General features: G+C 48.2%; 1 protein-coding gene across 1 annotated transcript in view; it reads left to right on the top strand.

The window, feature by feature from the left end:
- Positions 1 to 24443, top strand: part of NUP133 (nucleoporin 133) — a 1523409-nt gene that overhangs the window by 1118026 nt on the left and 380940 nt on the right. The window contains exon 19 of the mRNA XM_086927107.1: positions 4121 to 4254. Within this exon, the coding sequence (XP_086783233.1) occupies positions 4121 to 4254 (134 nt within the window). The remainder of the gene's footprint in view (positions 1 to 4120; positions 4255 to 24443) is intronic.

Below are 24443 nucleotides of genomic sequence, written 5' to 3' on the forward strand. Positions count from 1 at the left end.
GGGTATCATCCTGGACAGACCAAGCGATGTACTTCCACTTACTAGGGTAGCCTCCTGGACGGACCAGATGGTCTACTTCCACTAAATGGCCCATGAGCGGGGAGCATATGTCCTCCATAAGGGTAGTCTCCTGGGCGGACCATGCGAGCTACCCCCCAAATAACCAATCAGTGGGGAGTGGGTAGGACTGACGAATTCACAAAGGGGCATAACCTACCCTTTACTACTTGCAAGACTAGATAGAATATTTCTACTCCACGTTGTTTGCAGGCAGAAAATACCTCAAACGAAACAATTCCTGGAACAACAATGTCCAGGCAACCAATCAATCAGTGGGGAGAAAAACAGGCATGACGGATTACAACGGGGACAAACGTCTGCATTACCTGCCCTTCGCTATCCAGAAAGGAAGACAGAATATTTCTACTCGTCTCAGTTTGTAGACAGGGAAGATCTCAAAGAGCAATAATCGATTATTAATCGATTTCAAACAATCAGTGGGGAGAAAAGTAGGCATGACGGATTACAACGGGGACAAAAGTCTGCATTACCTACCCTTCTCTATCTGCAAAGAGGGACGACGTTCCTATTCGCCGCTGTTTGCAAACAGAGAATGTCTCGTTCTCCAGAAGAGAACCAATATGTCAAGTAGCATTCAAAGCTAAATGAACCAATACCAACAATATCAGTATACAAATACCGATTCCAATACAATCAATCAATCAATCAGGTGGATAGAACCACCCTACCAATCGGGCGTAAAAACACCCTACTTAATCTTACCCGGACCGGACCATACGGACAGTTCTTCGTGTTCCTCCTCCAGCGCCCGATCGTTCTCTTACTCCGTGTAGCATTCCTGTGGGATTCCAGTCAGGACAATAGGTCACTCAAGAGAGGTCCGTTCAGAATTGGTGAAGTTCTTTTGATCGGCAGCCGGGCAAGGGCCCTCTCAAGGCAGGTATACTCCGATCATTTTAGATGTTCACTTCTTCGTCTGGATCTCTCTTACCGAACCTTATGTCACTGATGGACCCCGCGTTGGGACGCCAATTGTAAAACAGGAGCCCAGATTACTACCGATGCCCAGGCCGCTGGCGCAAACCGCCTCTTAGTTCCCATGTTGAACAGCTACCAAATAAAGAGACGGGCGCTGGAAGCAGGAATCAAGAACAGAGTTTATTTCTCATGAGGAGAGCCAGTCATTTCGGACACGAAACACAGTGTCTTTCGGGAGTTGCTCTAACAAGTGAGCTGAGACTCCGTCTTTTATACTTTACAAAACACTTGGCATTACAATCAAGATATTGTGTAACAAGGAAAATACAACCCCATGATCCTCGTGTCAATCCTACCCCACATGTGTTCACAATAGGGACCCTTGACCTGCTGATAAGAGGGGAGGGCAATCACGCAGCTGAGTGTTCCGTCAACAGTTTAGGATGTGTGCGCCTGATCATAGCCCAGGGGGTGGGGTGGTCAGGATCAATAGTGGGTCCTTTGAAGAGGAGTGACTTCATACAATAAGGGCAGTAAATGGTTTCTCCTGGCTCAGGCGATGGCCTCGGACATGTGTGGACAGCGGGACTCGGGGGAAGGGGTCATCAAAGGAGTGGTATTCATGCCGCGTGGACAATCGAGCGCGGAGGGAAGGCTTGTCAACAGAGGGGCATTCATGGAAGGAAAGGAGGTGTTGGTCAGGCGCGGCCGTGGCTCCCAAGGACAGGGTCTTGCAGAAGAAGAAGGTTTATGACTTGCCCATGTGAGGAGAAGGGAGGGGGAGCCAGGGTGGACACAGGGACAGAGTCACAGAGAGAGAGAGAGAGAGAGAGATCTTATGACCCGTACATGAGAGAGCGGGGGCAGTCAGGTGCAACTGGGGAGGGCTATGTCAGCTAAGGCGAAGGATGCCTCTTCAAGAGGGAAGGGGGGGTTTGTGCGGGTCTAGCAGAAGGGTTGCCTTTCACAGCAGGGTCGCGCAGAGGGAGAGGGTTTCATGGTCTATGCATGAGATACGCGCAGGAGGGAAGCCGGGGATTCCAATGGGTAAAAGGCCATGGTGCCTAGAATGGCTGTACATATGCATATGGGTACGGGCTCTTACTGGCAGAGTGATACGGTCAATAATTTACGGTATTCATGGTGCTCACGGGGAGAGGAGTGGGAGAAGAAGGGAAATTAATGCTGTTTATGTACATCAATTTCTTCAATTTCCACAGACTCTTACTTTGTTGCATACTCCACTGTGTTGGCCTATAGTGGCTGCTTCTGTCTTGGGCAGTGAAAGGACTGGACTGGACTTAACTTTCTAAAACATCTACTGCTGAGTATCTCTAAGGGCTTGAAGAAAAGCTTGCCCCCTGTTCAAGAAGCCTCCGGAACATAATGACTTTGCCTTCCTCTGGGCTTCACCTCTGGGACCGCTTGTTTCAGTTGCCACAGAGGGAAACAGCAATCCAACGCCGTCATCTTGACCATCGGCGGCTCCTTGACATGAAGGCACCGCTGCTGTCCACCACCGCTAATGAGCCGTTGCTTGCACTGTTACCTGTGGGCACCGCACCTCCTTGTTTCACTCTGCCGCCCTGATCTCACAGATGATGCTTCAAGCTGACATCACTGCCTTTTCTGCACCCAGGTGTAGGGGCACCTCTCATAAGCTACGCACCACCCCGTCCCACACTGCAGTCTCGGCCCACCTACGCCAGACCCAGCGATCCCCGATCACAAACTGACATTGTGGCTTGCACTGTGACTGTCAGCACCTCGACGAGCACCTCCCCACCTCACTGCAGCCCTGGCCGACTGCCACAAGCTGCTGTCTGCACCGGGACTTGAGGGCACCTCACGATGCACTGATCTGTTCACACCGCAACCTTGACACCCACCGCAGCCGGCCCACACCACTGCAGTCGGCCGGAACAAAAGGTACTGCTTTAGGATCTTCCGACACTGCAGTCGGCCCTGCACTGCGGCGGTCGGCTGGGACCGAGAGAGTTGTTGGTTCACACCGCCATGGTAGCCCTGGACCCAGCTCTTGACTTAAAGGATCTATTTCTAAAGTCTGTTTTTGATATTCTTGAATAACTGTATGTTGGATTTCTATCATTTTGTTCTTATTTTGCACAGATAAATATTGGGTATTTTTCTTAGCCTGGTGTGATGTCCTTCTGTATTGTTTTCACTGTATTCCTGTGAGTTATATGCAAACGCTTTACACATTGCCTGTGAGATAAGCCTGACTGCTCGTGCCAGGCTACCAAGGATAGTGAACAGGGGTTATTTTAGAAGTGTAACTCCCTTATCCTGAATAGGAAGAAGGGTCCCTAATTGGATAAGGTGCAAACCCTTGCCAGCTAGAGACCCCATTTCTAACACACAGTTTTGGATTAAGGGAGTCAGATGATTCCTGAAGATTTCAGTGAAATATTAGACAACCAAATTTCCTTCTTTATCAATGAGAGGAGAGGGTGCCGTTTTTAACAGCGTTGCTAAATCAAGAATCTGCTGTCGACCTCCCACCCTCTAACAGGTCTCGAAATTTGATTTTCATTGTTTGACACTGGACTTATCTGTGACTGGTCAAGCCATGAAAAGATGCTAGTTTCCTCTTGGGGCCTGTCTTCATGGGCCTTTCTGAAGTTGGTATTGCAGGTTTAATTGCATGATTCTGTTAATAAATATTGTTTAATTAAATATTTTTCCTGTCTGTATAGTATCAAGTACAGGGGCTTTCCATTTTTTAGCGCCAATATCTCATTCAGTTAGATGGATAGTTTGCGTCCAAGCAAGCCAGGAATGTTTTTTTAACTTCCAAAAGACCGTAATTCATTAAATTCGAATTGCTCATCAGCTGTGTGTCATGGTCTCGAAAAATGCCTTGTGAGGAGTTTTGAGTAATATCACTGAGTGTGGGGCAGAAAAGAATACACCACTGGTTTCTGTGTTAAGTCTGGTGCATTTGAGCTGAAGGCCACTAATTAATTTACAGAAGTGCATTCTTATTTATTTTTTATATCTAGGACTCGTGTAGCAGCAACACAGTGTAGTAATAAAGCACTACTCGATGAGGTTACAACACACAGTGAATGTTTTTAATGTTTTTCAATTTGCTTTTCAGTTGATCTGGGACAGTATCAGTGGGCTGCTACTCTGGCTGAGAAGTACTGCGACTTCGACATCTTGGTACAGTTATGCGAAAAAACAGATAACCAGACCAGATTACAGCGTTATATGACACAGTTTGCGGAACAGGTAACTTTTGTTTTTTCAACATGTAGATCGATGCCTGAAAAGCAGTGGTTGTTTTACAATGTGCGAGATTTATGAAGATATAGGCCTGGGTTAAGAGTGGGCAGTGAGAACCATAGTTTTCTTTACTAATCGTTTTCTTTACTATTCTAAAGGCTTCCTCAGTACTTATTCTGAACTGAATTACTCACGGCGCGAAGTATATTGATCTCAGACACTAGTTTCAGAAAAATAGCATTCCTTAAGCTTTTCTGTTCCTTCTGTATAAACATTTAGCATCCAAGGGTAAACAGGACCCCATAATTTCCTTCACTCTCCTGTGGTCGAGCAGTCAAGGAATCCTTGGCGTTGATGTGAACATTGGTACCAGATACAACCCGTTGCATAGTTTTGTTGTGTGAGTCTGCTCGCGGGTAACATGATGTGCCTTTTTGCGCCATCAAGTGTTTTAGTTTAAAGTTAAAGTATAATTTATTACATTTCATTTTATGACGACATGGCAAACAAACTTAAAATAAATACAAATAATCCTCATATACAGGTTCCTTCCAATCATTCATTTTAAAATAAGTAACAATATTTCACTTACTATTCTCCATGAACCTCTTAACGCTTAAGCAACCAGCAACCCCCCTAATAATGCCAATTTTATGGCAACGTTAAAACAGTCTTTGTGCATTCCTGCCTGTTGGACCTGTCCCTCTCTGCAGGATCACCCGAAAACCTTTTGCCTTCCTCCTCCTCCTCCAATTTTTTTTTTACTGAAGTCAGTTTTGTTGGCCCTAGGACCCTGTGCACTTTACCACTGGCAACCAGTGCTCTCTCCCTAAATCATGGTACAATTGGCACCCAGTTGGCATATTTAATGTACTTGTAAGTCCCTTGTAGAATGGTATACCATATACCCAGGGCCTGTAAATTAAATTCTACCCGTGGACCAGCAGCCCTTTTTGTGCCACACACCTAAGAAGCTCTCTAAAACTTGTCCCAGGCCTGCCATTGCACCCTAAATGCAGTATCACACTGCCATGTCGACATGGCATTCAAACCCCCATGCCAAGCCTCAAACTCCCCTTTTGGTACATATAAGTCACCCCTAAGATAGTTAGCCCATAGGGTAGGGCGCTGTGTAATTAAAAGATAGGGCATGTACTTTTAACTTTTACGTGTCCTGGTAGTGAAAAACTCCCAAATTCATTTTTCATTACTGTGAGGCCTACCCCTCCCTTAGTGATGTTAATATTGATGTCAGTCTATGCAACAACACATGTATATTCAAAAACAAGATCAAGTCACTGTTGTCAATCTCCCGAGATGACCTATCCATCAATCCCTAGTAAGAAATACTTGGTCAGGAAGGCCTTGCGACCTAGGCCTGAGGCTACTGATTGACAGATCACAGATGGTGTGGCACAAATGCGTACAGGAAAAACTCAGAAAAATCCCACAGATAGATAGCAACACCACAATGGTCAGAGGAGATTGGCCCTAATAAAGCAAATATGGCCAGAAAGGTGTGCGCATTCCCAAAACACAATAAAATTAGATCCCACATAAAGTTAGTAACACTCAGCTAATCAGAGGACATCACACATAGTACATGCAGCGATCACACGTTCCCCATGCTGGACAGCTGGACACTTCACCCACTGGCCCTCATTGTGTCCACACAAGGTCAAGACACACCTGCATTCACTATCAGATGGCCTTACTTACAACCCATGACTAGGCCTGCATTCCTTTCTCTAAAATAAGATCTTAATTGTTTTATGATGCTCCAAAGACAGTATATAATGGCACTTAGAACAAATGGATGTTGAGGCAGTCCTCAGACCTGTTCCTTTCCTGTGGATGTTTCCTAGCCAAAGAATTTAATTAAACCAACTGAACTGTGTTGCTATATATATCAAGCAGCGGGGTATGTGGTCTGCAAGAGCCTATTAAATCCATGCATACACCCCAGGCCATGCTACTTGCACAATCACCCCAAATAGTGCTAGGCTAGGAGGATAACGACAAGCATACCTCAACCTGCAAAACTCAGAGGGGTCCACCAGAATGTAGAGACTTGCATGCCTCATCCTCCCACTTACTTACTCCCAGATCTCTTCCCTTCCAGAGAGCCATTGATCTGCAGGTACCCTCACCCGCCAAAGACAACCAGGAGCAGGAGCCATTCCAGGCCAGCTGGCCCCATCAATATCTCTGCCGGGCGTGAGTGGGGTGAAGGTTCCAACACAGCCCAGAGCCCCATTCAGATTCCTACTCTGAAAGCCACCCCACTCACACACAGGCTTCTATCAAGAAGGAACCACAGGAGGAATCAATCGCACAACATACAAACGCACCATCCCTAAGCCCGCCCCAGGGCCACTGTAAATTACCCAAGCTGCATTTGACGCCGCTGGGTCAAGGGAAATTAAATCTCGCAGGGAGGCAGAGGTATGAGATCTTCAAGGACAACCAGGAAATTCTTTCATACCTAGGCAGCCAGAAGTGTGCCGACCTGGTGGCATCCTATTCACTGGACTCCCCATCTGGGCCCCCACACAGATCGCCTCAAACCAACGCAGTCCAAGTGGTCGAAGTGACCCCTGCTGGAGGCCCCAGCAGCAGGGCGTACAAAAGTAGTCCAGCCCCACCCAAAGCCGCCAACGTGTGGGACCCCCTGCTAAATACCATGCAACCGGCAGTAGAAGAACAACAGTACCAGTCTACAAGATGGATATACAACTGACCTCCTCAATAACTTGGCACTATACATAGGAGGGATCAACAAAAAACTGGGGAACCTAAACTCACTAATAACCCGGCCCCAACTGAAGGCAAACCGAATTTGCAGCTGTGGGCTGATAGTGGACAAACTATTGTCACTTCCATTAATGCTGTCCGACTTACTAAATGATCTGAAAAAGGAGTCTGCAGGCAGCAAGGAGGCCTTAAACTTGAAATCAGTGCCATTCACGAGGCCTGGCCCGGCGGAAGCTACAAATAAAATCTCACATGCTGAAACAAATGGCAGCACATCTGGGGAATCCCCAGACACCGAACTCACAGCGCCCCAACCTGGAAATCCCAGCCTACAGTGCCAAACCAAGGCGTCCACTCAGGAGGAAAGGTCGCTCCAAAAGACCAGGCACCAGTCTGACTGCTGTTTATCCCCTCTTCTGTCCCACACAGCTGAACCCGGTGGGAACCAAACCTAGTCTAACTCCTCAAATACCAGGCAATGAAGATTCCATTAGCCATTAGGCTGATGCAATCAACAGCGACCACAATGGGGCCTTCACTCATAGTACGACAAATTCAAAAGCTGAAAGCCCTACAGGAAGCATAAGAGGAGCATGCTTAAATCATCCCCAGGGGGAGCCAGACACCCCCCCCCCCCCAACAAACAAGTACTACAACGAATGAGTCAACAACTGCACAAGCACATCAACTGGAGAGAGTCCTGAACAGACAACTGGCAGCAGCCACAACCAATAAATTCGCAAACATTACAGCCCCAACACTTCCAGAGACAAATTACATGAGCCTGGTTAGAGCGACGGCAACCAACTTGTAACCCAGCGCTGGGCCTTTTTCCTTGCCTGACAACATAAGGGGACATGTGCAGGGATAAGAAGACACAGAAGGACCAACTTGCTGGCGATCAGTAGGCACTAGACCACAACAGGCCACTAACTGCCTTACAACATCAGCCGACCAACCGCGATGACAGGGTGCAAAACCTGCAAATATTTGACCAGCATCAATGGGGGGTAAGTCCACCCAAGGGAAAACTCGATCAGATGCCAGTCAGAACCTTGCATCTTGCACCTTACTCCTTATACTAGAGTTCAAATCAAAAGGGAATAGTGATACCTTGATCAGAGGCAATATTCTCCAGTTACTCTCAACAATCCCAGCCTTAAGAGACATGAAAGCAATTGACTTGCTCTCAATAGAGTTCATTAGTAGAGACGCACACTTGGGAAGAGAAGCCCTGACCCAAAGTTTGGGAAAGACGGTAACAAGGTACTCCTGTTCCGCTTAAGTCACCACTACTGTGTATTCTAGCTTAGGAAGGTGGAGAAGACGGGGGGGTTCTAAAATCAGATGGTACCCTTGTTGCCCACAGGGACCTCCTAGAATTACTGATAGACATGCTAACACTACCCAAGTATGTGGCCATGGTGAAATGTGCCACCCATACCAGCAGCAAGGACTTTGTATCCCTGGGGAACGCCTTAGCCGACCAAATTGCAAACAAAGGCAGCTTACAGAATGGTCAAGGAAGTACACGTATTCCCCTTAACGCAAGCTACAGAGACACAGCCATCACATGACAAACTGTACACAGAAACACCATGGTTGCACTTGAGAGAGTTTCAGGAGACCACCTTACCGGATGAGAAAGAGAAATGGTTAGCCAGGAGTTGCATTCAAACTCTGCATGACACGTATCCACAGTGAAACTCGTCATGCCAACAACTTTTTTGTAAAGTTTCAGTAGATGAGGAGCAAGACCGTCTTTATATTTAACATAGAATTATGAAGGGTACCCGTCAGGGACAGGAGTCTTCTCACATGTCATCTCTGAGATCGCTTCTCCGATTCCTTCCAACATAATGACCTCATCCAATACTAGCCTTTCCAACCCATAAAGTTTAGACAAGGGTATCCTCTATGAGTGGGAGCGGTCTTTTCAGTTTCCGAACGTGGGACGGTCTCGTAAAGAGTCGCATAATATCGACAAAGACTTGGCCATTGGCAAGGGATAAGCAACACATTTGTCCTTGGTGTTCCTCCACCTCAGGAATGATTCATCCTGCAAGGGGACGAGATACCCTGGACCCCTCCAGAAAAATGGACAACAACTGTACATTGTTTGCCGTCACGAGTGGCTATGAGTTTCACTTATCGAGGAATGTTTTAATGAGACCATGTTACAGATCCAGATGGTCCACGGGTGCTGATCCTGCTGCCAGTGAACCAGAGCCAGTCCATGGCATGCTCTGCCAGTCAATAATGGTGGCATCCAGACATCTTCCTAGATGGGAGAAGGTGAACGGCTCAATCGGTCCTCACACTGGGCAGATCACATTGTTCCTCTGCCGTCCTGGAGGACGGGTTCAAACACCCCAGTGAAGGCAGTGCCAAAGCATGGGAGCCAGGGGAAAGTGACTCAGTCCGCGCATTCCGTCTCCCCCAGCAAGAACCAGTGCAGCCCGTCTTCATTGACGACCAGCACCCATGCCAGGTCTTGGTGTAAGAGCAGTTGATGGAGGAGGTCGGAGCTCGGCTGTCAAATCTGTTTTTCTCCCGTTAGCCATTCCCACGCCGACTCAGGTGTGTCCAAAAAGTGGGTCTTCTCCTCATAAATCACCTTTAGGCGTGCTGGAATGAGGAGTGCATAAGACCAGTAGAGGGCCCAGAGCTTCTGTTTGATGGATTTGTAGGATCTGCGGCGGGTCTTAACCCTCCCAAGGCTAATCCGTGAAAAGCAAGATTTTTGAGTTTGGGCAGCGGAGATCAGTTTGCGCACAAGCATCACATAGGATTAAATCTCGGTCTTGAAAGTTAAAGAATTGTGCAATCATCGGCTCGCTCAAGGTACCAGGGGAGGCCTGGAAACAAGTGCTCTGTGGATGCACTTCACAGCGAACAAGTGTGACAATTCATCATTGGGTATTCAGGATTTGAGCCAGTCCTCTAGGAACTCCACTGTTCGAGTGCCTTCAGCGTCCTCCGGAAAGGATCCCCACTCACCAAGACTTCTGCAATGTGTCATCGATTGAGAGGGGAGAGAAAGTAAATGTCAGTGTAGTGCTGGCGATTGGTCGGTGAGACAGCGCCACTCTAGTACAATGAGTCACGAGAGGGAATATGCGCAGGCCCACGTCCAGGGTAAGAGAAAGCAAAGTTGCCCCCAAGACTACATCCGCTTGAGTCCCGGTGTACGAGTGTTGCCAGCCCATGACTCTGTCTGCATTCCTTTCTCTAAAATAAGGCCTTAATTGTTTTATGATGTTCCAAATACTGTATATAATATCACTCACAACGAATGTATGTTGATAGAGTTCTCAGACCGGTTTCTGAGGATGATTCCCGGTCGAAGCGTTAACTTAAACCAACTGTCCCTGTTTTGCCAAATGCCGCTTGTCTTTTCTTTTTTCAAGGTAAATTCATATTCCAATTGTGAAGAAAAATCAAATTTATCATTACAATTTGGAAAATGCCACTTTTAGAAAGTTGGTGTTTTCCTCCCCTCAAGCCCTTTGTGCCTGTAGCCTGTCTTGATTCACATGATTGGATGTAGCTAACAGACTTTGTGAATTCCTCCCAGACAGTCACACAATAGTGGGATTAGCTGAGCCTCAATAGGCCATCAACAGGCAGGATGGGGGAGGGTTCATGAGAGGGGGTGGAGTTGTGGACAGCCCCTCTTGTACCTAAATAGGCTGTGTCCTGTCTCCTCACTATGAGCTTAATGACCCTGTAATGTCACTGCCGCCAGCTTGGAGCCAGGGCAGGAAAGCAAGGAGACCCAGGTACTTCAACCCACCTTCCAAGAGAAGGGTACCAAGATATAAAAATAGGACCTTCAGACCCACTCTTCAGTTCACTACTGAACCTCCAGAAGGACTCCTAGAGGACGGCCTGCTTTGCGCTCCTCCAGACTGCTGCTGTTCCTATAATGACTGCTTTGCTTCCGGGACTTTGCTTTAAACCCTCAGAGGCCAGCCTTGCTGTTGAGCCTACATTTACACATACACCCCAGATTGTTAGAAGTGACTCAAAGGGCTAGTTTTGTGGCCTCCTGTTCAGAGCCAAAGGGACATTACTGGCTCCCACTATCTTGAACCTGCTCCTGGACCCAGCCTGAGTGAGTCCTGCACCCTTTGCCAAAAAGTGCTCTGAGAACCAAGAGACTGGGACCAACCTGCTCGCCTAACTGCCCGAGTTGCATAGCCGGTCGGATTGACTTTGGGGCTTCTCCCGCTACATTCCTCTCCACAGTAGCAAATACATTTCAGCAGTCCTTCGCCATAGGGTTATCCAACCTTGTAGAACTGTGTTCAGCTACAGCCTCCTGCTCCGTCCCGCTGAAGATTTAGGACTTCCATCTCGATGGTTGAGTCTGAAGATAAAAATATTCACTGTGGTTTTCTCTCAACGGCTATCTGACGACACTCCCTCCTCTGACTCTTCTACAGACTTGCTCCGCTGAACTGCACCCTTTCTGAGATACCTTTTCTTCAAATATTTTGAAAGTCAGAAGGTTAGTGTTGAATGGGCCCAATCCTGTTCTTGTAGCTGAACCGCACTCCATTGCGGTCATGCTTAACTTTCAACTTTGACCTCGTCTATCGTGACCAGATGTCCACAGTTGGCGCTTTGATCTTTTAAGCGCTATTTTGAACCTTAAACTTTAAATATTCAGAACCCTGGTTCTACTGATTGGATTTTAGTTGTATTGGTGTCAAATAATTTAATAAAATGTACTCTATTTTTCTAGATCGATTTGGGATTTCTCTTGTGCTGTGTTTCAACTTACTACTTTTTTGTGCTGCATAAATACTTTACACATTGCCTCTAAGTTAAGCCTGACTACTTTTTGCGCCAAGCTACCCAGGATTAAGCACAGGTTAATTTAGTGTCTTTTTGTGTTTCACCCTGCAAGGGATTGTGACTGTTGCTTGACCAGGGCTCGCACCCCAGTCAACCAACAACCCAATTTCTTACTATGCCTGAAGCACATTTGCCTCTCGGAAAAGTGTATGTTAGCAAGGAGTCCAAAACATGTCGAAATCTCATTATCACAGTCACAAGGAAACTAAACACCTAGAAACAGTTGAGAATAGGTTCCTTAGGCAAGTGCTGAGCCTTCCGGTGAACACTCCGCTAGTCCTATTAAGGCTAGATTTGGGGCACAGGCCAATCCAAGAAAGAATTTCTTGTCAGACTAATAATGTACTTAAGAAAATTATGGGCCACTCCAGAACTGATCCACTATCGCCAGGACCTAGAAGAGATACTTCTCCTCTACGGGGCTGGCAATCTCCCCTGGTTCAAATATGTCAGAGATGCATTGCTCAGCCTCGGGTTAATCCAACTCAGGGAAAATCGGGGTGAAATTGCCTATTAATTAGCAAGTTGGAGCTCAAGAGGCAGTTTAGGGTCTTTAAAACTGGTATGCTCATGTTGAGCCTGGCCCTGGATACTATGACGGACTCCTTTGTAAGGATAAAATATCTGTATAAGACTGAAGAGTTCTTAGATGAAGTTAAACCATATCTCGCCAGAAAGCTGTATGTTCAGTTCAGGCACGGCTCATTACCCATTCGATCCATTTCATGTGCTGATAGAATGGCGAGACGTATTGCCTATCTTGTGCCTTCGGTGAAGAAATGGTGGCGCATGCCCTATTTTTCTGCCCTGAGTGTATAAGGCTCAGAGCCAAATGGATAATCCACATTTGCAGAAACCTGGGCACCCAATACTCTGCATAGACTTGCAGGATTTTACAGTCTAATACCAGCAGGCACACTGTATTTACAGTCTCCAGGTTATTATTTGTTATGTGGCAAATGAGGAGGAAAAATGTCCTAACATAGGCTGATAGATAGGACAGCAATGATGTTTGGCTGCTAAGGGAACCCTATATGGTGTTATACTGTCAAGGTTAATGATTTCAACAACTAGTCAAGCTCCACCAAATAACTGCTGATAACACTGGTACCATGTATTGAGTAGATGGATTTAGTTTTTTAGTTTTTTTTGATTATTGTTTTTTTAAAACTTGTAGGGTTATTTTTGTGCACAATCATGGATTAATGTTTTATCAGTTTCATTGGTCTATTTTTTGTATATTTAATTGATGGCTGGAGTCTAATTTATGGTTGGTATTATGTACATAGACTCATGATTTTAATATTTCATAAATGCATGTCTTTTTTCGGGCAAATGGCCGAAATAGAGTATTGACTGACGGACATTATCACTTAAAAAAAAAAATATATATATATATATATATACATATGACAAATTACGACCCATCCCCTTCATAATACTAGAAACAGTTGTAGGAAAGTGGCTCTGTATATACTGGACCAAAGTAAGGTACCTTACCCTCTAAAGTGGTAGCTTGGTCGAGCAGTAAGGCAGTATCAGAGGACAGTGTAAAGCATTTGTTGTACACACTCAGTCAGCAAATTGTCTCATACACTCAAGAACTGAACTCTAGGCCAATTGTTTTGTATCAAAAGATATAGTTGTTTTATTTTAGAACCAACAAGTTATCAAAATATACTTTCTCAGAATGAGATACTTTAGTTAAATACTTTCAAATATGCAATAGACTTTTGAATGCAATAGTTACAGTTGTTGCAATGGGCAACACAATTTCAAACACAATATAACATTGAGCTCAATGGGAATTCTAGTTAAATGCAATTGATTACTTTTCAGATTACTTTGCTAACCACAGGACTGGATCCTGGATTCATTCCCGGGACATTTCCTGTGAACAAGTAAGTAAAAGCGTTTTGGTTACAGTAGTGATTTTTAAGGAATATTATTGTATTTTAAAAGTAGACACTAATCCAGGTGAAATTACCAATGGTGTCCTACGGCAGGAAATTCAATTTGCAGGTAAAGTATATTCACGTCACTTTTGTAATCCAGTGCTGGGCTCCTAGGTTCAGCACTGGGACATCTATCTAAAACAGGCAAGTAATTAAGTTTTTATCGTTGGCATTATTTTAAAATAATATTTGTGCGTTTCAAAAATCGACCCTCATGAAGGAAATTCAAGTTACTGGTAAGTACGGTTAAAATTACTTTTCAGGGTCAGCACTGGGCTAAAAGATGCAGCACTGATCGCAGGTGAGTAAATCGGAATTCATTGTTCGGCTGATTTTAGATGAATATTTTAACGGTCCAAAACTCCACGCTTAGAAGAATTTCCAAGTGAAACCAGTCAATGTTAGCCTATGGAAGAAAAGTGAGTTATCGACTGTTAGGTAAGTACTCGACTGGCAGAGTTAAGTTTCTGGGCATAGACTCAGGGGTTCCCCAGGGTCAGGTAAGTACAGTTGGTACACCCTCAGCGGCACAGGGACAGCGGGTGCAGAGGTAGTTAGGCCCAATGTTTTTTTTGTTTGTTTTTTTTTCAAAATTTTATTGCAAGCAAAATCAGATACATAATTCACATTGAACAAATATACCAAAACATAGCCAACAGAAAATAGGAGTTAAGGCACAGAAAACAAGGTAGGTTACAGTTCGACAAATACTCATATCTTAAAAGAAACAAAATAAGGAGCCTGTTTAGTAAGTAAAATAAACAAAAACAAAAAAACAATTCACAATTCTTTCTGTATCCATTGATAGATTGGATCCCAAATGTTCTCCCCCATTAGTTTTTTAACACAACCTTTCACAGCATATATTGCATGTTCTAAATTATACTTTGCTAAAAGCCGAGCCCTCCAAGTATGAAATTGTAGTGGATCTGGGCTAATCCATTGCTGAGTAACACAGGCACGATAAACCAACATACATATAAATAAAAGTTTTTTTTGATTTTCAGGAATGTTGATAGAGGAGGTACCTAGCATAACAATCTCAGCTTTAAGAATAATATTACACTTAAAAATTAAAGATAAAAAAATCTGTTGGCCCAATGTTATCCAATGAGAGGCAGGGGACCTTCGGTTGGTGGCTGCTGGCTAATAGGCCACGCAGCTGTAGGAGATGGGCTCCTGGTTACTTGCTCAGGGCAAATGGGGAAGTAGGGTAGGACAAAGGTTGCACTGCCAGGGGCACTCGGGCGGCTGGGTGCTGGGTGCCTTTGAGCCATCGGGCGCTCAATGTTATTCAATGGAGATCTTGAAAAGGGAACAAAGGTTGCAGGCTCGGGGACAGAGAGTCTTCAGGAGCGACCAACACTTCGAGGGGTAAGTTGGGATCTTGGAGGATAGGTAAGCACCCCGGAGATGGGCACAGGAGGCCGGGGGGCGCCGGGTGCAGGGGTGTCTTTTGACGTTGGGAAATCTTACCCTCTGCTGGTGGCGGTTGGAGGGGTCCCTGGTTCTGAGGCTGCAGGTGTCGTCTGGGTCGTCGAAGAGGGTCCTTGGGCTATGGATTCCAGGTCAGAATCGCCGGGGAGACGTCCTCAGGGTCTTTGTCTACTTAGGCACAGGCCGGGCTCGGCGGGTGCGGAATGTGCTGGATTTACGGTTCATGGCTGGCACTGGGGATATCGCTGTTTTTAGCAAAACCACTGCTCCTGGGAGTCCCAGTCTATAAGAGGGTCAAGGCAGGCAGGTCCTCCGGGGTTCTCGAGGGTGCTGTCCGCAGGAGACGCCGGGATTTAGCGGGAGCAGGTTCAAGGATCAACTGGCTGGTAGGGCTGGGGCCAAGTCAGTTGGTGTCGTCCTCTTGTTAGCAGCTGAACGGCAGGTCTTCTTCTTGGTCTTCTTTCTTGTTTCGAAATCGGGATCTGAGGAAGGAAGGTTCAGGGTGCCCCTAAATACTAAATTTAGGGGCGTTATAGGTAGGGGAAGGGCAGGGACCAATAGGTCCCTGTCCTGGGGTGAGTACACCCCCTATCCTGCTCCTCTCCTATGGGAGGGGGGCAGGAGCCTATCTCTTATTGGGCAGGGCTCCCCATCCTCAAGATGGCCGGAGCCCGGAATTGTGTTTCACCTCACCTCGCCTCTCCTACCTGAGGGGTGGAGTTGGCACAGGCTGGCACACCCTCTTTCCTTACGTAGTGTTTCCCGCCAGTCTTCCCGCCAGAGTGGAGGTCAGAACTGGTGGCGGCCGGTTGCTGAGTACAGTCAATTGGCCTGGAGAAGCTCACAAAGGCGGTATGCCTTTGAAGCTTCCCCCTGCCCATCCTGGGGGAGGAGACCTAGCACCTCTCCCAAGATGTGCATTGTTGCAGGCCCAGGAGAGCGGGGGTCTCTCTACCCAGGGGACCCGCAACATGTCTGCTGTGTGGCAGCCTAGGCAGCCTCTCTGACAAGACGTGGATTTTAGGTTAGGTTTCGGGGGACATCTCTAAGATGCCCTCTGTAGTGCATTTTACATTAAATCCCACACTGGCGTCAGTGTGGGTTTAATGTGCTGAGAAGTTTGATATCAAACTTGTCAGTCTTCAGTGTAGCCCTTATGGTGCTGTGGAGTTCGTAATGACAACCTCCCAGCACCATATACTCTTAATGGCATCACTGCACTTACAGTACCCAGGAATGGCCCTGGGTACTGTAGGGGAACAGGGCTCATGCATCTGTGCCCACACCACTGGCATAGTGCACCCAGCTAGACGGGTGACTGATGTAAGCCAGGGCAGTGGGTTTGTTGGCATGGCACACAGGGATGTGTGCCATGTCGACTCTTTGTTTAGTTCCGCACCAGGACACTCAGCCTGCAAATGCAGTGTGTGTCAGGGTGCAGGGCCCCAAAGGGTGGCACAATAAGTTCTGTAGCCCTTAGGGGTCTTCTCTGGTCACAATGACCTGGGTACCTAAGGTCAGCCCCTGGTAAATGGTACATGTGGGCAGAGATGCCAATTGGGTTTTAGCTTCAACACAGTTTTAGGGAAGGAACACAGGCCCCTGGGCACCTGATTGGCAGGAGCCCAGGACACACTCAGTCAAAGTACATCAGCAATTCAGCAAAAAGTGGGGGCATGCCATGCAAGAAAGATGGCACTTTCTCACAACAGTACCTACTATTAAGCTAATAATATTAAACATTATAAAAATATTGTAAAATGTGTCTATAAGATCTTCAAGTAAAAGCTCCGTATATAAAGTGCATTGGAGTCCTAACAGCATACCATAACGATTCCTAACTGCGGGTATTCTAAATATTTATAAAAAATTTGCATATAGAGACCTAACTTAAGAGCACCTACCTATACAGTGCATTAGTTATTCTGAAGTATGACATGGCAAATCCAAACTTTAAGTGCATTAATGATACCTCGACAACCTACAGTTTTTTAATTGCATCTTGACGTCAATACATACAGCATCCCTCTAATTCCATTGTCTTTAGCCTGAGAGTTATTTTACCCCAAAACTGGCCTAATCTGGAACACAAGTTTATATTTTCAGATTTCACTGACATGCTAAGCAATGTGGCAAGGGTCCTACTCCCCAAAGCTTTAAAAACCAGTAAATGCATATTCGTTCTTTCTTGTAAAAAGACTGTACAGAAAACCAGTAAACGACTAAGTGGCCATGTTTCCACCTGTACAAAATGGGCAGTTTCTGACAATCTCTGCTGGATATATTGATGTTATGCTATGTTATGTTATGTTATGTTATGTTATGTTATGTTATGTTATGTTATGTTAGACTACATTTATAGAGCGCCTATCACTGGAAGGTCTCTAAGCGCTACGATGCATTTTTGGATATTGTCCAGACTATTATTTGTGACACCTGTTCCAATCTTAACTTCATCCACCTTCTGGTCTCCCTTGCCTTTGTCTTTCAAATACTGCTGTATTTTAGCTATAACCACATAATCCAGTATATGTGCAAACCTGAAAGAAACAGGTTAGTGTTAGATTCCTTACCTTCGAATATCCCCAGGTGTCAGACTGGATCCGGATGTTTTGCGTAGCAGTACCCCTGCGCGTCGGTAGGCTTCGTCTGCGGCTCCGCTTCCGTCGTCTGCGTCTTGATCGCCGGGATGACATCGTCAGAGTACTAAGACGCCGCCCCGGCGCTCTGACATCAGTTCTTCTTTTTTTCCACGCCAGCAAGCGCAGATCCGGGAAGAGCAGTACTCCTAGTCAAATTTTGACTAAACTTTTTGATCTCTTTTGAATCTTCTCGAGTCGATCCCTCGACTCTCGGTGCCAATAGGGATGCCTGGGTTCAAACCCTGTGACGATTGTAACCGCTTGATGTCGGTTACCGGCCCCCATTGTCGGTGCCTTCACTGTCTCGGGCCGACCACAATGACAAGTTGTGCCCCGATTGCCGGGCCTTGACCTCGAAGGCTAGGCAGGAGCGGTCCCGTAAGCATCTCGAACTCCGGCAGTCGGCCCCGCGTCGCTCCAGGTGCCGGTCCAGGAGGAGGTCGAGGGACCTGTCGCGGGGCCACAGTCATCACAGCTCGTCGAGTCAACACCACTCGTCGGGCTCCAAGTCCTCAGGTAAGTCGAGACACAAGAAGTCGAAGAAGCGGCATTGCTCTTCCGACCCCCCCCCCCTCGCGCGAGGCTGCCGGGGGTTTGGGTGACACCGCCCACGCGGCTCCGCCCAGCTCCATACCTGCCGGTCTCTGGGCTGCACGCGACGCCGGAGGAGATCAGCGCCTTCCTCACGGCCATGAAGTCGTGCTTCCCTCCGTCGGAATCCGCCGAGGCCCAAGCGGGCCGGCGGCTCCGGCCTCGGTGCTTCGGTCCCGGCGCCATCGATGACTCCGGTCCCGACGCCGCAGGGCCCCTCAGGATGTAGGCCTGGATCCGTGACGATGCCGGTCGACCTCATGACCCCTCCGCTGGCGCAGTCACCAAGGGTGTCGCCCCTTGCGCCATCCCCCGACGGCGTCGTCCCTGGTCCCAACCCCGGTCCGGATCCGGCGTCGGACCAGCGCCGTCTTCGACGCCGATTGGTGAGCCCTTCACCGAAGACCCGGCTCCATCATTTGTTCCTATCAGGAGATGGATGACGAGGAGGACTGGGAGGGGTCTGAGGACCCTCTGGCCCTGCAGTGCCAGTTGAGCCAGGACTGGGCAGACGAGCTGGGGGAGGCCAGTAGTCTGGACACTTCGCCCAACACTGGATTTGTCTCCCCTCCTACCGTGGCTACGGAGGAGGGGGCTGCCTACAGCGTGGTGTTGACTAGGGCAGCCAAGGCCTTGGCTCTTGAGCTCCCTGTCGCGGCCGTGAGGACTAACCTCCTCACTGAGGTGCTTAAACCGCAGGCAAGCTCCTCTGAGCCTCTACTGCCATTCAACGAAGCCCTCACTGACGTTCTGTTGGGAACCTGGTCCAAGCCCTCCACAGGCCTCCTTGTGGATCGGAACGTGGCCCGACGCCACCGCCCAGCTCCGGGCGACCCCAGCTTCCTGTCTGTTCACCCCACCCCTAGAGCCTGGTGATCCAGGCCTCTAACTCCCAGACCACATTCCCGACCGCTCCTCCGTATTGGGAATCCAAAAGGTACGATCAGTTTGGGAAGAAGCTGTTCTCCTCACCGAGTTTGGGGTTGCGGTCTGTAAACATCGCCTTCCTTTTGGGCCGTTACACCCACTCTTTGTGGGATACGGTTGCGGAAGTGCTGCTGCAGTGCCCGATGGAGGTCCAGGCAAAGCTTACCCAGGCCCTTGCAGAGGGACTGGATGCAGCACGCTATTCCTTTCGGTTCAGACTCGATACCACGGACTCGCTGGGTAGGGCGATTGCAACGACGGTGGCGGTTCGCCGCCAAGCCTGGCTGAGGTCTGCCAACTTTTTTCGGGGGATGTCCAAACCACTCTTATGGACATGCCCTTTGATTGCCGTCGCCTCTTTGGCGACAAGGCGGACAGTGCACTGGAGCGTTTCAAGGACTCCAGGACTACGGCCAAGTCCTTGGGCCTTGGCCAACCCCAGAAAACCTCCGCCTTTCGTGGCCAAGGGAGGGGCGCCCCCACACGTCCAGCTAGCCACAGGCCGCAGAACCAACCTCAACACGGACGTGTTAACCGCCGTGGCGATGCCGGGGGACACCGACAAGGTCAGTCCACACCCACCCCCGCAGCATCTGCCTCTAAATCCTCCGAGTTTTCAGGCCCATTTCAGGCCAGTGGGGGGCAGGGTTCGCCATCACCTCCTCCACTGGCACTCCATCACATCGGACAGGTGGGTGCTGCAAATCGTCAGAAGGGGTTACTCCCTCCCCTTCGAGGAGACCCCTCCAGCCATGCCACCGCAATACCACCGCATGTCGGGGGATCACTTGTGACTTATGCAGGAGGAAGTTACGGCCCTCTTGGCCAAGGGGGCCGTCAAGCGCGTTCCTGGGCGAGAAGTAGGATGTGGTTGCTATTCCCACTACTTTTTGGTACCCAAGAAGGGCAAAGAAGACCTACGCCCTATCTTGGACCTACGGAGCGCCAATGGCTTCATCCGGAAGGAGAAGTTCAAGATGCTGACTTTGGCTCAGGTCCTAGCTGCCCTGGACCCAGAAGACTGGATGGTAGCGTTGGAATTGCAGGACGCGTATTTCCACATCCCTGTCTTGCCGGCCCACAGGCGTTCCTGCAGTTCACGGTAGGCCACAGGCACTTTTAGTTTACCGTGCTCCCCTTCGGCCTTCCCAGCGCCCCACGGGTGTTCACGAAAGTGATGGCGGTGGTCGCAGCTCATCTGTGCAGATTAGGGGTTTCAGTCTTCCCCTATCTCGATGATTGGTTGTTAAAGGCGGGCTCGCCCCAGACAGTCATCTCCCACCTCCAGACTACGGCCGACCGCCTGCACTTGCTGGGGTTCTCCATCAACGTGCCAAAGTCACACCTGTGCCCCTCTCAGAAGGTCCTTTTCATCGGAGCAGTTCTGGATTCAGCGCAGTTTCGGGTTCATCCTCCCGAGAAGCGTGTTCGGGATATTCAGGCTCTGATTCCGATCTTTCAGCCTCTATCCCTGGTCTCGGTCAGGTTGCGGCTGCGGCTGCGGCTCCTGGGGCTGATGGTCTCCTGAATCCTTCTGGTGCATCACGCCCGGTGGCGGATGCGGGCTCTGCAGTGGGACCTGAAGTTCCAGTGGGCACAGCATCAGGGCAACCTGTCGATCACGTCCGGATCTCAGAGGGCGCTGCACAACAGTTGCAGTGGTGGCTCACGGACTGCTATTGGGTCAGCGGCAGATCTCTCTCCCTACCCCAACCGGAGCACGTAGTAGAGACCGATGCGTCCCTACTGGGATGGAGGGGGCCACATGGGGAGAGAGGGAGATCAGAGGCCTTTATCCGGCGGAGTCTCGGCTCCACATCAACCTTCTGGAGCTGCGGGCGATCCGACTTGCACTGAAGGCATTCCTTCCCTCTGTCCGGGGAAGTGTAGTGCAGGTGTTCACAGACAACACCACCGCCATGTGGTACTGCAACAAACAGGGCGGGGTGAGGTCATGGACCCTTTGTCAGGAGGCTCTGCGCCTCTGGCAATGGCTGGAACACCAGGGCATCAGCCTGGTGGTTCAACACCTGGCGGGTTCCCTGAACGCCAGGGCGGACAAACTCAGCCGCCGGTGCATGATGGATCACGAATGGCGTCTGAACTCTGACGTGGCGCAAGGCCTCTTTCAGCAGTGGGGAGAGCCCTGGTTAGATCTATTCGCCACCGAAGAGAACACGCAATGTCATCAGTTCTGCGTGTTGGAATTTCCAAGGCGGCACTCGCTCGGAGATGCTTTTCGTCGCGAGTGGAGCTGCGGTCTGTTGTATGCCTTTCCGCATATACCACTTCTGCCCAGAGTGCTGAAGAAGGTCAGGCGCGACCGGGCCCAAGTCATCCTTGTGGCTCCGGACTGGGCACGAAGATACTGGTATCCCGAGCTACTAAGCATGTCAGTTGATCCTTTGATTCGTCTGCCTCTTCAGGAGGACCTTCTGTCGCAGCAGCAGGGGACGGTCCTCCACCTGAACCTGCCCAGCCTCCACCTCCATGCGTGAAGATTGAGCGGCGACAGTTGAGGCCATTTGACTTGCCTCCTGAAGTCCGTAATGTGATTCTGGCTGCCAGGCGTCCCTCCACAAAATCAGTATACGCCTGCAAGTGTAACAAATTTGGGACATGGTGCACAGCAAAGGCTGTGGATCCACTCTCTGCCCCCCTTTCAGAGGTTCTTCTCTTTCTTCTTTCTCTTGCCCGGCAGGGCTCTGCTCTGGGCACTATTAAGGGCTACCTCTCTGCCATTTCTGCCTTCTTGAGGCTTCCTGATCAGCCTTCTCTTTTCAAGTCCCCTGTTGTAAATAGATTCTTGAAAGGCATCACACACGTTTCCTCCTGTTCCTTTTGTGATGCCTCAGTGCGACTTGAACCTTGTTCTAACCTATTTGATGTGCGCTCCTTTCGAACCACTTCACAATTGCTCTCTACGTCTTCTGACTCTTAAGACTGCATTCCTGGTTGCCATCACCTCTGCCATGAGAGTGAGTGAGCTCCAGGCTCTATCTTCTAAGCCTCCTTTCCTTCCTGTCCATCCGGGCAAAGTTGTCTTGAAAACTCATCCCTCTTTTCTGCCCAAAGTGGTTACAGCCTTTCATATTGGGCAGTCCATCGCCTTGCCCACCTTCTTTCCGCCTCCGCATCCCTCGAAGGAGGAAGAGAGGCTCCACCGTCTGGACCCAAAACGTGCGCTCTCTTTTTATCTTGACCGCACACACCAGTTCCGGGTGGACGACCAGCTCTTTGTTGGTTACGGGGGCACGAAGAAGGGACGGGCGGTGCACAAACGGACCATCACTCGGTGAGTCGTGTTGTGCATCAAGGTCTGTTACTCCTTGGCGAAAAAGGAGCCTCCTGTTGGGCTGAGGGCCCATTCCACTCGGGCCACAGCGGCTCCCACTGCCCTGGGTCGGGGAGTCCCCTTGCAGGACATCTGTCAGGCAGCTATTTTTCATTCCTATGTTTAGCAGAGCTTACATTTCCCTCCGTTACATTTTAGTGTTGGTCCATTCACCTCACACACCCACTATGTATTACCATCACTCATGCTTTTCCACTTACTCGTTTTTTTCTGGAAAGAGGGGAATACTATCCCGGCCCGAGAGTGAATTTTTTTCTCCTTAGGGGCTTTGTCTCAGATGTTCACTTTCTGATTAATGGATTAACCTGGGTAGACAATTTAAGGTATTCAGGTGTTTCCTTCTCTCATTTCTAACCATTTATCCAGTTTACATTATCCACATTAGATTTAACTTAGGACTAAATATGTGGGGTTCAGGTTGATATTCCTGTCTCACTTTTTTATCGATCCAGTAGTTGTTTGTTCAATGGTAAACCTAAGTATATAGGAACACGCATTTAGATGTCTTTCCTATGTCTTATGTTTTTTACTGTATGTCTCTTATGTCTCTGTTTTGATTTACCTTAGAGTAAGGCACATACACCAGATTAGATGTCCTATTTTGGTAGTTTTTTCTTCTTTAGATGGAGGCTGTAGCCTTCTTTATATCCGCTACCAGAATCTATTAGGAATTTATTAAGAATATCCCAGTTATTACCACCATCCTCCCAAATTGTGAGGTTAATAATTGTTAAGTGAATACAATTCTTACCTTTGAATATTAAAATTCTTATATAACGAGGGATAATGAAGTCAGACGATGTTGCCGATTTCACAGCCCCAGATGATTTGAGCTGGATAAGCCCTGTGGATTAATATTCAATTTAGTCACATCGAAGGTATCATCTTTGTTTCGCATGTTTTATCATATTTCTAGGGAGTGCTGTTTATTCATCGCCCTTACTATCGTTTCTTTAGAAGCGCCTTTCACCCCACTATCATTTCCCCCTTTGCTTAGTGTAAAATTTGACTGCGTGTCGTTACCAGAGCCTATAGCCCATTAATGCGTAGGAGTTACTAAGAATTCATTTCTGAGTACCCTTCCCCTTCGGGGTATTCCATTATTCTTCCGTTTTACTTATAATGTATCGTATTTGTTTATATTGTAGATGCAGGCAATACTTATTATTTATCACCTCCATCGTAACCATTCTTTTTCCTTCTTTAAATATGATGAGTGCATCAGCCATTGCACTGCTACCCTTTTAATTTGAGTTCAGAAATCGGAGGCATGGGGAAGTCAGGGACATAATAGCTCTTAACCTGCAACCCGTTGATTTAGTTTAAAAATCGGCTGTTTCCAGAAGGTAGTGTGAACGTAAGCCGTGAAAGAAGCAGTAGCTTTCTTCTCAGCTAGTAGGGTCCAAGATTTGGCTCCGTAATAAAGCAATATGCACAAGGAAAGTGGGGTTAGCCCTCCCTTATCAATGTTCCTCAATGCTACGTTGGGTCCACCCGCCGGGTACACTAACCTGGTATATCGTGGGTCCGTGCTTCTGCCTCGTTTCTTCTTTCTGATACAGCTATCCGTCTACTCGTTTATATCGGTTAACTGCTAGTACTTGATCACTTACAGCTGTTTGGACTTACGAGCATATGCACATGCGCATAGCCTTCCGTTTCCTAGCGCCG

The sequence above is a fragment of the Lissotriton vulgaris genome, chromosome 6 (assembly GCF_964263255.1).
Source record: "Lissotriton vulgaris chromosome 6, aLisVul1.2, whole genome shotgun sequence".
NCBI classification, from domain to species: Eukaryota; Metazoa; Chordata; class Amphibia; order Caudata; family Salamandridae; genus Lissotriton; species Lissotriton vulgaris.